At 37.5% G+C, this 14336-nt stretch overlaps 1 protein-coding gene across 1 annotated transcript; it reads right to left on the reverse strand.

The window, feature by feature from the left end:
* Window positions 1-469: 469 nt before the first annotated feature.
* On the reverse strand, window positions 470-9607 carry LOC127854044 (acetylcholinesterase-like). The gene is made up of 2 exons (XM_052388984.1): window positions 7507-9607; window positions 470-2713 (listed from the first exon to the last, which is right to left on the reverse strand). Exons 1-2 carry the CDS (start codon window positions 9096-9098, stop codon window positions 2293-2295), a joined length of 2013 nt encoding a protein of 670 aa, XP_052244944.1. The 5' UTR covers window positions 9099-9607; the 3' UTR covers window positions 470-2292.
* Between the last annotated feature and the right edge of the window lie 4729 nt (window positions 9608-14336).

Genomic DNA, 14336 nt, shown 5'->3' on the forward strand with positions numbered 1-14336 from the left:
GAGTACTACATTTTATTATGTTACCTCTAATATGGGAACAACTATTCGTGTGTGTTATGTGGGAGTTCAACATCGACACGTGCCTTTTTATTATTTCTATTTAAACTAATATGCGTATTTCGAAGTTTACCAAGTCCATCCGCATCTGAGGTTGCATTATTTTAGACAATCCGCAACTATTTATTTCAGAATACAAGTAGATCAATAGTGTTATAATGTTACATCTGTGGCATAAGTATGTTTCAGTATTATTAAAGGGAGACAAGTATGCTCCGCTTAACTAAACATCGTCAATAGGAATTATCTCCAATTATAAATACAAGCAGAATCGACCAGTTTAGGACGAACCTATAGCTCATACTTCTTAATCTTTACGTGGTAATTCCTAATGTCAAAATAATGTTATTGTTAATGCGTCTGTAATTCTTAATGAATATTATGTTAGTAGAAATGCTTCAAAAACAGTAAATATGTTCGTACATTGTATTATCTAAATTATAATAATAATATAAAACGTTTATAAACACATAGAATATTAGTTTTATAGCTTATACATATACATACTTTATACAATTTGTAAATAAACGGGCTAATATATACATATAAGTTTACATTAATACTGGAACACATAAGTGTACATGTTATATACTATAAACAATCAGTTGTACAATCGTCGTCAACCAAATTTAGTCGGAAACCACGCAAAATGCTCTAAACATTCAGTTCATACGAACATATTTGAATACTTATAAAATGGCGAGATACTTGCTACTGGCAAGACAATGTAACGTTCAATGTACTTAAAGGTAGTGAATAGAATATGTAATATATGTCAAGTTACTTGTTAGAAATCAAGAGGTTAATGATTTAAATGGAATTTTGCTCAAACAAAAATAATACTAACGTAACCGACTGCAACATAAATAAATAATACAAGTTCATGATTTGAGCCGTGTTCTTGAACGATTGGGCTTAATTTATGCGCATAAAGTGTCATGCCAGATAATACTGTGCATTCCGCTTTTGTGGAAAATAATCTTTTAAAGGAGATTTCTTTTAAAAGAAAATCTAGGCGGAAAGTATCGTCCATGGTTAGCCTGTGCGGACTGGACAGGCTAATCTGGGACGACACTTTACCCAAATGCATTAAGCTCTGTGCGGACTGGACAGGCTTATCTGGGACGACACTTCACTCACATGCGGACTGGACAGGCGAATCTGGGACATTTCACTCACATGCGGACTGGACATGCTAATCTGGGAGGACACTTCACTCACATGCGGACTAGACAGGCTAATCTGGGACGACACTTCACTCACATGCGGACTGGACAGGCTAATCTGGGACGACACTTCACTCAAATGCGGACTGGGCAGGCTAATCTGGGACGACACTTCACTCACATACGGACTAGACAGGCTAATCTGGGACGACACTTCACTCACATGCGGACTGGACATGCTAATCTGGGACGACACTTAAATTACATGCGGACTGGACAGGCTTATCTGGGACGACACTTCACTTACATGCGGACTGGACATGCTAATCTGGGCCGACACTTCACTCACATGCGGACTGGAAAGGCTAATCTGGGACGACACTTCACTCACATGTGGACTAGACAGTCTAATCTGGGACGACACTTAACTCACATGCGGACTAGACAAGCTAATTTGGGACATTTCACTCAAATACGGACTAGACAGGCTAATCTGGGACGACACTTCACTGACATGCGGACTGGACAGGCTTATCTGGGACGACACTTCACTCAAATGCGGACTGGACAGGCTAATTTGGGACGACACTTCACTCACATACGGACTAGACAGGCTAATCTGGGACGACACTTCACTCACATGCGGACTGGACATGCTAATCTGGGACGACACTTCACTTACATGCGGACTAGACAGGCTAATCTGAGACGATACTTCAGTTACATGTGGACTAGACAGGCTAATCTGGGACATTTCACTCACATACGGACTAGACAGGCTAATCTGGGACAACACTTCACTCACATGCGGACTGGACAGGCAAATCTGGGACGACACTTCACTTACATGCGGACTGGACAGGCTAATCTGGGACGACACTTCACTTACATGCGGACTGCACAGGCTAATCTGGGACGACACTTTACTCACATGCGGACTGGACAGGCTAATCTGGGACGACACTTCACTCACATGCATTAAGCCCAATCTTCCCAGAAAAATGCTCATTTTATGGATTTGCTTCACATTTTCTGCGCTTTAAAAAAGGACCCACAATGACTCTTAGAGTCAGCTGTCGCTCGGACTGGATAGAGAGGGGGTCTCGCTCAAGTTTGGGGTCTTCATCACCGCGTACTTGCTGTTGATATACAATGTCGGCTCCCTCGCTACCGATAAACAGACGAGCAACACGCATGCGCATAGCAGACAGAAGGAGACTATGGAGAGAGCGATGATTATGTTTTCAGCAGTGACCAAGTTTACTTTAATCGTATGACCGATTTCCTCAGGGCACACAAGCGGAGGAGTCGCGTTCTGCGAGATCGCAGTGAGCAGTTCCGGTACCACGCTCGTCCAGAAGGTCATGAATGGCTCCCGGAAGTGGTGTTTGGGGCTCACGTGCGCTGCGGAGATGTCTAGGTACGTCATGCTCATGGCGTCATATTCAGGCCACTGAGGATCGCCAGCGGCGTTTAGCGGATTTGGATTTCTGAAAAGACATGGACATACTTTCGACTGGAGCCCGCATTCATCAATTCTTAGACCTAATACTGTAAACTATTATTATTATTGGGACATCGAATTTTTTTATTTATTGGCTTGCCGGATCCACGAATCCAACACCAATATATCGACAAATGATATACGCAAATTCGCCATTTTTTCCAAAATCATAATACAACGAATAAACGCGTCCGCAAAAGTCATTTATAAAGAAACAAAAGCGAAACGTCATGCCGACGAAAGTAAATGATTTTACAGCAATTGAGAAAAAGCGCATATTAATACGGAAATCGTTCACAAATATGTTTGGTACCAAAGTTTCGTATGCCAGAATTATTGTCCTTAATGACGAATGTTTTGATTTGAGTGGGGATGGCCACAAATGCAGTGTTTCTTGAAACAAACATGTCCCAATAATTGACATGAATATGATAATTGCTTGGTGGGTACGGGTCCATCAGGATTCAACAAAAAGTAGGTTGAAATATCGCACTGATGTTGCTTATCTATATTGGCTGTATATTTTCACATATATGTTAAAAACAAAAGGAAAACAGTGCCAAGTGTTGTCGCTCTCACGTGACATATGGCCCCGAAAGCGCGTCCACATTGATGGTTGATGCATAATTGTGTATGTTCAGTTAACAGTAAATACATTCAATAGTTTACAATTTATTATATAGTTGGAATATTGTATTCTTAGTTATTAGACATAAAAACAAACGTGTACCTTGGCCAAACGGCAGAAAAGACCCTTACAAATAAATTAAAGCCACGCTTTTGGAAAACAGGGCTTATGAGCGTACAGTTTTGTACCAAGTTAGCCTGTTTAGTCCGCACAGGCTAATCATGGACGACACTTTCCGCCTCACCTGGATTGTCGCTAACAAAAAAACGAAATGTACCATACAGTCGGAAAGTTGCGTCCCCTATTGAAATACTAACTTGAATCATGTTATTCGAATTATGGCTTGAAAAGTGTTATATTTCATTAGATTTTATTTACCTCTAGTTTAATCCATTCATAAATGCTATCTCAACGTGTTTTGAAGATATAATTGAAAAGTTCGTTGCAACCAATTATAGGATGAAATAAACATTGACTTGAATTTTATCACAGCGTTTAACTATACGCATGTTAATAAGATATTTCCTTAAAACAGTCTGTTTAATGCATGGCACTTATGTTGAACATTTGATTTGAAGTCTATTTTATCTGTCGAGTATATCTGCTTCAAAATTACATTTAATAACTCGTGAACTCGAGCTAATGTTTGAGTTCACAAACTATACCAGATTAGGGCCAAATAGCTTTCCTTACACACTACACGGATTGAATGTGTGGGCCTGAATTCCACCGTCAAGGAAACACACTTTTAATGCCGTCCACTGTTTGTATCAGTAATCTTTAATAAAGCTGCACTTAAACAACATCGTATCAACATCTTAATGCTATGGACAATACGGTTAATGCCATATTCTCATTTTTATTTTACTTAATAATAATAGTGTGTCGGCGTGCTACATAAGGCTTCAAATAAATAAGAGCTGTCTCCATAGGATGACATATGCCCCCGAAAAACGCTTTTATAAGAGTTATGGGCATTTTTCGAAACCTAAACGCGGAACTAAGTTCAAGGTCAAGGGGTCAAAATTTGTGTGCGTATGGAAAGACCTTGTTCATATACACATGCATACCAAATATGAAAGTTACATTTAAAGAGACATAACAGTTATGAGCATTTTTCGAAACCTACACGAAGATTTCGAAACCTAAACGCGGATCCTTAGTTCAAGGTCAAGGTTAAAGGGGTCAAAATTTGTGAACGCTACATCTGAAGCGAGATAGAAGTTATGAGCTTTTTTCGAAAAATAAAAATGCAAAGTGCGAAGGAAAGACAGACGATCGGACGGACATATAGACGGACGGACGGACGTACGGTGTAATCACTATATGCTCTCCTTCGGGGGAATAAAAAGTGTTTCTTTTAATTATCCCGAATGACTATTATATTTCGTGGTTAACTTGTTGGTATTTCATTCATGTTGAGTTTTCGAAAACAAAAATTGCAACTCTATCATATTCGCTAACAAGGGTTATACAGGAAATGAGTATGTTGTGTAGTTAAATGGAAGATTGAACATTCTTTGATAAGTGGGGAACAATACGTGTACAGCAAAAACGGAAAGGAAAACACAGTTTTGCCGACATCATAACCTAATTTGTTCGCGACAACAGTGGACATAAACCTAATCCAATTATTGTTTTTGGGGACTTTTTACCAATCATGTTGCAATTTTATCCGGATGCAAACCCATGCTAGTGTGCAATACGTCATTTCCGTTAATGCCCAAAGTTAGACATGCACTCGAAACAAACGCACGAAAACTGGTAGATCTCATATCAAGAGTTAACATAGTTAAATACCAAGTATCCGCATGTGTTTCTGAAAAACAAAAACATCTTAAGCCTGATTTTAGAATACATGGCCTTAGTCACTGATATCATTGATGCATATAACTATTTTAAAGTTGGTTGTGTTGCATAAAATAGTAGTCCACATATAATGTTCATATACCGGTAAAGCTTGTGATACTTTTAAAATGAAATGCGTGTACGGTATATAAAGACATGGCATAGCTTATGCTGTCGAAATTGACATTTTTTCGGGGAATCGTGACCTGTATTTGAAATTCAACCTATTAAACGATAATTATGCGATTCAAACACATCTTAATACCCGTCATATACAGGAACTCTATACTCGTGAAAATAAATGATCGTTGGGTAAAAACCCGTTTAAACTGAATCTCATATCAGAATTGTGCATACTGTGTCTGTAATCATCGTCATGCAAGAACAAACTGGAATCAATACATGTATTTTTGAACAAGTCAAACCGGTTTACATTTACACATCACAAATATATTTCCTAACTCATTACCATAAATTCGGTTTTATTGTATTACGATACGATCTGCAATCCGGTACTTGTTAGTAACGGTTCACTAATTTATGTATAGATCAGCACTAATGAAAGCGCAAAATGGCATTGCGCGAACGTATTTTGGGTACCTATTCACAGATTTGCAAATGCAGTTGGTAAAACAGATGAGCACATATGTGCACGTATTGGCAAATCGATGATTTTTCAAAAATAAATAAATAAATAAATATAGAGATTTGCTAACAAAAGTGTAAATACATGTTTTCTAATCTTTATGTGTTTTGTCATTAAAACAGAGCTTCACAAATACTTTATTTCGATCTTATTTTTGATTTCAGTATATTTTACTGTCTTTTATAAATTTATAAGAAAACAAACTTTTGATCCCGACCCTCTCAGGTTTCCGAGCAAGCGGAGATAAATGTTTACAAGTAACTACGCATACATCTTTATACAACTTTTTTTGCCCAGAAGCGAGATTTTGCATACAAGTGAGCCTGCCCGCCCAAAAATACTTACACAAATACTTGTTATTGTGAACTGTGAATAAATCATTTTAACAAACTCCCACGGTATTACGTTGCATCGCTTGTTGTAAAGGATTAAAACCATAAACTGTACAGACTATTAGGTGTCATATCTTTCGTAAAAAGAATTTAAATCCCATAGATTCTCATTGCTTAATACCGTTTTTCTGGTCAGTGAAGTGTTTCAATTTTGAGAATTTTCGTGGGAAAAAATAGAGTTATACAAAATAACAGGGTATAAATATAATAGAAGAAAAAACTGACAAAAAAACGAGTTAATTACCAAATAACAACATATATATTTCTTTAGTGGTTATTTAAAAAAGGTTATAAAGTTCTTGGGTGATTTTTATTTGTGACTAAATTGCTGAATCTATTATGGCATTCTATTTCAAGCACTAACATCGAATACTTTAAAAATGCCTTACACACAATACTCAAAATAATATGTCTTTTTGTGCAACTGCTAGAAGAACAGTTTTTCATGAAAAGCGTAACCAGGGTGCAGAATCAACGGGGTTTGCATAGGGTTACACAAGGGCTAGACAGAACACCGATAAAAACTTTATTTTTGCAAATATTTCAAGTTATTGAAATACATTTGCAAACATCTTTAGTGCACAAAAGTCAGTTCTTCTTGCAGTTTGTGCTGATTTCTTAAAAGTATAAGAATAAGTCATTGAATACGTCTGAACTCTGTGACAAAATTTCACCTTGTGTGACACATGGACTTTTTTAATAAGAACACAGGCTTATCAAATAAAGTAATTTTGATGTATTTCACATTGCCATAAGCAGTATAAAAATCTATATTTTATGCACTAGTTCAAATTCTTTAGAAAAATTGTTTTAAAAAGTTATTTGGAATAAACATCACTTACCGGTGTCTTACATTCAATAACGTTTTATTGGGAAAACCCAACAAAGTCACGTGACCCCGCACCCTGGGAACAGATTTATAAGAAGCAGAGCATTTTATCATGCTATTATGACTAGATTGATATTTGTGTTGGCATGGAGACCGAATACAGTCATCCTGACAATACGAGTCAACAACAGTTCGGTAATGTATGTATTAAATACGTCAACAATAGTTCGGTAGTGTTTGTATTAAACACGTTAACAGCAGTTCGGAAGTGTTTGTATTAAAACACATACGCCACGATGAGAACTGTTATTCTTGACGACAACGACTTAAAATGTGGAAAACGTATATGTAGTTATATTTTGAATACAAAATAACATGAAATTTCTTAAAAAGTGATTTACAAAACTGTTCGCATACAATTAAGCATCATACATACCCAGTTCTCGCAAAATGTGCGATCATTTTGATGAGCTTTGTTGACAGAGCCCTCTGTTCCACGGTCGGCGTGAATCCCGTCACGTGGTTCACAAACTGCAGACCTCGCTCACTGAATCCAAACAGGAAGTGGACGTCGTTGGCGCGGTTGGCCCCCGACAACCAAACAGGCGCCTGCGTAAGATTCAAAGGCTCCGAAAACTGGTAAAGGTAGGTGCTGCCTTGCCCCAGCGATGCGTGAAGGTTTGCGGTTCGAACTAGCGGCGCCGCGATGTCCACATCCGTAAAGAGGTCCACTACGCGCTGCCGTAGACGCTGGGGATCGTCGGCGCCCGTAAAGTCGTTGTATTGAAAGTTAACGGTCTGCGTAATAGATTGCGATATGTTACTACCGTAAGTCAAGTTTATTACCATGGGAACTAAGATCTTCCGTATGTCTACCCTGCTAACATTGAACTCATTGTCAGTGGTGTTCAAACGCTCCGCCCACAGCAGCGCAACATGAGTCCCGCCCTCCATGTTGTTCAGGCCAAGCAACAGATCTACGTTCAGGAATCCAAGCTCCTCTGTAGAGTTGTCAGCCTTCGCCTGGTCGGTCATCATGACTTCCGGATCAGAGCGCAGGAACGTGCCGTCAACTGAGGGTCTAAACGTGAACGACTTTTCGTCTAAGGCGTTTAATATGTCGGCTAGACTCTTTCCTCGAAGGCAGCTCATTATTTCTGCATCTGACGCCCGCTGACAGCCTATCTCCTCAAGCACATCCGGTTCAATAGAGTTCCGCACATAAGATTTACCACCCGAAGGTGGCAGTGCCGTGCCGCTCAGTGAGACCACACGGTGGATGAGGCCCCTGTTTCCCGGATACAGCGTGTGATAGATCGCGTTCGAGGCTCCAAAAGAATGACCGACTAGCGTCACCTTTTTGGGGTCCCCGCCAAAACTATGTATGTACTTTGCAATCCACTGCAGCGCCATCTGCTGATCAAACAACCCGTAGTTCCCGGGCGCTGCTTCGCTACCGAGACTAAAAAAACCCAGCATACCTTGACGAAAGTTGATCACCACAACTACGACTTCCCCTACCGTGCACAGAACATCGGCAGCGAAGGCGCTGGAATATCCTGGGGAACTGTATAAGAAAACGAGCACCGGAAGTGACGACTGATTAACGATATTGCTGTTTGGTCCGTATATATCGAGCGTTAGGCAATCCTCGGACATCATCACATTCTTCACGTCAAATGTGCCCACCCTAGCCGGGTCGCCGTGGTGGTAGCATGCCGGACGGTAGTACGTCCCGTTGTACTCCCCCGCCCACGGAGTTTTAGGCTCAGGTCGCCGGAAACGGATGGGAGGTTCGGCGTAGGGAATGCTCAAGTACTGCGCGAAGAACATGACCGACGGATTTCCGGTATCATCGTATGATGTCACTTCCTCAATAGAACCGGAAATATTTCCTAACGCCGTCTGAACAATGATAAGTTTGCATGAGGCGAACTGAATACTACACGTTACTATAAATGCTATCCATAACTGAATTAAACATAAATTGTTATTTATTTTAAATCCCTTTATATTATTTTTAGACATTGTTGTACGGATGTTTTTATTCTTAATTCTCCTTTCAGAATGTCATAGTTTTAATAGCAAACGTTTATGCTGTGTCTATACTTAAATCCATTAAGGTTTCATGTAACAACTTAACAGATAACAACCTGTAACATAAATCAATATTTTATGTATACAGACTGGTCGTAACACTTCGAGCGTGAAGTACGTGTTTAGTCAACCGATAGGCACTAATCAACTTCACTAATCAACAACTGTAATTGTGAAAACGTAAATTATACCGTATGTATATATTTATATGCATAGCGTAGCAAGTTAATATATGTCCATGAAATGCTTTTATTAAACCAAACGTGTGGACGGTTAGTTCACAACTCCCCGCTGGTTCAACTGCTCCATAGCTGTGCCTTTGTGCGGAATCTTTATAACGCCCTAATCCGCCATTAAAAGTTTTTTGAAAGCGCGCAGTGTGAAGTGTATTGAACAGATTTTGATATTTTAAATAACGAACACTGTGGTGGTTTAAACTAGAAAACTTCAACTGCAGTTTGTATACGGATTTGGTAAACTAAAAAATTGAAAATAACTTCAGCATTGCGTGTTTAAGACCAATTAACGTGCTCGTACCCTGTACGTATTGATTTGCGAAGTATCGATAACATTCACGTATATTTTACATACTACGGTGGCGTGCTGTTGATTAAATTCTATTTTTAACCAATTTAAAAATCGGCTTTATGTTAATTAAACTATGGCACCCAGTTTATACGAGCTTGTGGTTTTACTTTAATATTGTAAACTGTATTATCATCGACAGCTAGTTCGTTAGAATTCGTGTTTTTCCTCAGGTATGGAGCTTGTTGTGGTCAAAAGACACATCAATATACATACTTTTATTAAGCATCATATAAGTTTCGTATCAAAATCGTTTATATTCATGACATATTTTACTCGATCAATTAACGATTGTTGGTGATATGTTTGAAACAGCTGTGACATCCATTTATGCGTGGTGCTAATCAAGCGCGTGAAAAATATTAAAGGGGGCTTTTCACGTTTTGGTAAATTACACACACAAACTTGTTTCAGATTCGCAAATTTCGTTGTAGTAATGATATTTGTGAGAAAACAGTAATGCTGAACATATCAATATACATGATATGCATCTTTTGACGATTTAAAAACCTGAAACCGTTGCAACGCGAGACGATTAAATAATTTTGATAGTTCTGTTGTCGTTATAATTTTGATACTACGGATATTGCTTATATAAAATATAACGTACATCACTTCTTGTGTGAGCACGGATGACCGATAGATTTTTATTGCAGTGGTCGGTAGTTCTAGCCCAGTTGAGGGTTACTTTTTTCTTTAATTTGATTTTTGTTTTTTACTGGAGCTCTTTAGATCCAAAGTTTACATTTATCAATATAAAGAATTTAATGACAAACTTAAATATCTGCCAAAATCTCTGCAAAGGCCCCTTTAATTGCTTTATGAGACATATATTGAATTCGAGCAAATTAAAGAAAAGGGAGAAAAGTGTGCCATCCGATAATTCGACCATTGTGAGACACACGGTAGCCTCTTACAAAACGTCAGAGATCATTGCAAACTAAATGTTATATTATTTGACCAAGGAGAGACATGTGAAAGAATGCTCAAGCTCAAGCAAATGTCTAAAGTTGAGATCACATATATCAGATTGCTAACACTAGCGTACGACAGCGATGATAAGTTTTGCTCGGAAATATTACTAAATGATCTCGACTAAAGTACAACCATGAATGTATTGATAACATGATAAAAAGGAAATTGCGGACCATCGATTACGGGGGACCGTTTCAACAAACATCGTAGTAAATATTTATGATACGATACATTTTTCGAAGATACATAATTGCTTAAGTCCATAACAAAGGATTATAACCAAAATAGCGGAAAGTGTTACCCTTGATTAGCCTGTGCGGACTGTATAGGCTCATCTTGGAAAAAACTTAAAGCACTTGCTTTCAACTCCCCTTTTCACAGAGCGAGGCTCATAAATTGAGACGATGGTCAATATTTCAGATCTTTTCATTAATAGTCTACTGCACATCAGAATTTCTGTATTCTGCGTGTTCTTTTTCTGTTTCAACGCAGTAATGATATGCATGCACGTGTATGTGATTTCGCTGCAAACCACACACCTATAATGACACACACACTTTCATCGGCGTTCGCACAAATATGCTTTTGAAATGTTTGAGGAATATTGCAAAGGCCATGCAGCAAGAGCGACTTTTGTGAAGATTTTGAAGGCGACGCGTCTCGTTGATTTTGTGCTTGGAAGGTGGACTTAATTCACTTTTGACATCGATTGTATTTTGTTTCCATAACAAGCTACACAATCGTATCGGATTCTGAGTGCGAGATGGTAAATAGAGAATACTATGTCGGTGCCGAATAAAGCAAAGTTTATTTTGCGAGGCTTAGAAAATCTGAACCACAAGTTTTAGTATTCGATTTATCCCATCAATTTTCTTAGTCGTAAATTATTTCTTTAAAAATAGAATAGGAAAATCGAACTACACGGAAAATCCCAAAGTTATTTTAAGCAAACATTGATTCATTATTTTAATCGTGCCGAGCCTAATACATTACAAAAAGATCAGTAACTAACCTGTTTTTCTGTTTATCATACCTCTACATCCCCGATTTTAAGAAAAAATAATAAAATAGCTTTAGCGTGAAAGAACATGCATTGTGTCGAATGACGTGTAAATAATGACGTCACGAGTACGCGCACTTAGTATTTGTAAATAATGTTGTTTTTTTTGCTTTTTGAGTTGCATTATGTGTTTAAAATATATTACATCTTGGTATCAAATTGTTTGTTATGTTGAATCTGATTCGATTTTACTAAAAATGATTACTTTATAGTTGATTCCGAGTAATATGACCATTCTCCGCCGCGCGTGACAGCCATATTTCAGCACTGCCGAAATAGAGGAAAATTTATTCCACAGTGGTTTATTTCGACAATGCACGTCTGATGATGGGATAAAACATAAATACGGCAGCTTCAAAATAGTTATTATGTATATTAGTAAGCATATTTTTGGTTAACATACATTCATTGTTTACATGCACACAGGCGATTAAAAATTAACTTATGGACATATCATTCTTTGTCGCACCACGCTTCTAAAAACACAAACTATGTAAACGGTTGTCACGAGATTTGTTTTCGTACCTCTTAGCTGGCGTGCATAAATAACACAGGAGAGCGAGGGCGTCGGCAATCAATATCAACCCCGAAAAAAATAATACCAAATGAATCGGTAGATATCATTAATTTTATTGTACATACAAAAATTGTACATAAAAAACAACATTAAACATGTGCAAGAAAAGAATTGACCCAAACACTTTAAAACATGTGAAAGGAAAGAATCTGCCCAAAATAAATGTGGCTTATTTGGTCTTACCGGCATCTTTAAGTATAAATATTCATTAAACTTAATTAAACACCATGATTGTTTTACATACTGTCACAACGTGTGACGGTTTCTAATTGATTTAACTGAACTATATCAAACTCAGCGGTTTTAAAAATAATTTTTTACCTGTGTCTATAAGAATCACCAGAACTCACTATATACGTGCAATCGTTTCATACGTCAATGTGCGATATATGGTTTAATTACGGCCGGCTCAATAAATGCTACACGGCCATCAGCATAGGCGGCAGCAGGAGTTTGATGATAGATCTATCATATTATGGCGCGAAAATAGTTTAGCAACAACGCTTCTGATATACGGTGCTAGTTGCAACGCCCCTTATTTCACTACATTATAGTTTTACAAATAGAAGTAGAAGAAGATTTTATTTCAGAATCAGTAGGCCATAGGCCCATGTGAACATACAGATATGTACATAAACAGTAATAGCAAGTCACGTGACACAATTAAAATGAAAAAGTTATGCTGAAAAAATCAAGTACCAATACATTTATAGGAATGAGTTGTGCTAAATAATTAAATAAAACAAAGATGCCGATTAATAAAACGAGTGGAGGCAAAAAGGAGGGTTATCGGACAAAACGCAAACATGCGGGGAAGGTGTATATAATTATACACTGTTTTGTCATGTGGGCTCTATATCTATGTTCGTTTAATTTATTACAACACAAAATATATACAACGGACATATACAAATAACACATATTATACATTACAATGATTTGCTTCTCGTATATATCCGAATCTTTATTCATTTATTATTTATAATCGTAACTTTCAAAAACATACTTATGTTAATAATTTAATGATTTGTTTTAAACTCTCCCAAAAGGTACGCAACATGCATGCACACATTTCGTTATTGTAATGTTGTTTTTTTAAAGAGACACCGTATCAGTCCATAACACATGTGTTACAAATGTACACATATATTGATAGCTCGGTATTTTTGTTAAATATTTATAAATTAATTACCAGAAGAGACTTGGTGTACGAGAAATCAAATCATTATATTACAGCGTGGGAGACATGATACAAAAGAACATGCGCACTATATTAGAGAAATCAAATCATTATATTACAGCGTGGGAGACACGATACAAAAGAACATGCGCACTATATTAGAGAAATCAAATCATTATATTACAGTGTGGGAGACACGATACAAAAGAACATGCGCACTATATTACAGTGTGGGAGACACGATACAAAAGAACATGCGCACTATATTAGAGAAATCAAATCATTATATTACAGTGTGAGAGACACGATACAAAAGAACATGCGCACTATATTACAGTGTGGGAGACACGATATAAAAGAACATGCGCACTATATTAGAGAAATCAAATCATTATATTACAGTGTGGGAGACACGATACAAAAGAACATGCTCACTATATTAGAGAAATCAAATGTTTTATATTACAGTGTGAGAGACACGATACAAAAGAACATGCTCACTATATTAGAGAAATCAAATCATTATATTACAGTGTGGGGGACACGATACAAAAGAACATGCGCACTATATTACAGTGTGGGAGACACGATACAAAAGAACATGCGCACTATATTAGAGAAATCAAATCATTATATTACAGTGTGGGGGACACGATACAAAAGAACATGCTCACTATATTAGAGAAATCAAATCATTATATTACAGTGTGGGAGACACGATACAAAAGAACATGCTCACTATATTAGAGAAATCAAATCATTATATTACAGTGTGGGAGACACGATACAAAA

The sequence above is a fragment of the Dreissena polymorpha genome, chromosome 12, assembly GCF_020536995.1.
Source record: "Dreissena polymorpha isolate Duluth1 chromosome 12, UMN_Dpol_1.0, whole genome shotgun sequence".
Lineage (NCBI taxonomy): Eukaryota > Metazoa > Mollusca > Bivalvia > Myida > Dreissenidae > Dreissena > Dreissena polymorpha.

Excerpts from the sequence above, each read along its gene's own strand:
- LOC127854044 (XM_052388984.1), bottom strand. The coding sequence starts at position 9,098 with ATGTCTAAAAATAATATAAAGGGATTTAAAATAAATAACAATTTATGT. Across the intron at positions 2,714-7,506 it reads GCACATTTTGCGAGAACTGG|AAATCCAAATCCGCTAAACG; the intron begins GTATGTATGATG and ends ATGTCTTTTCAG.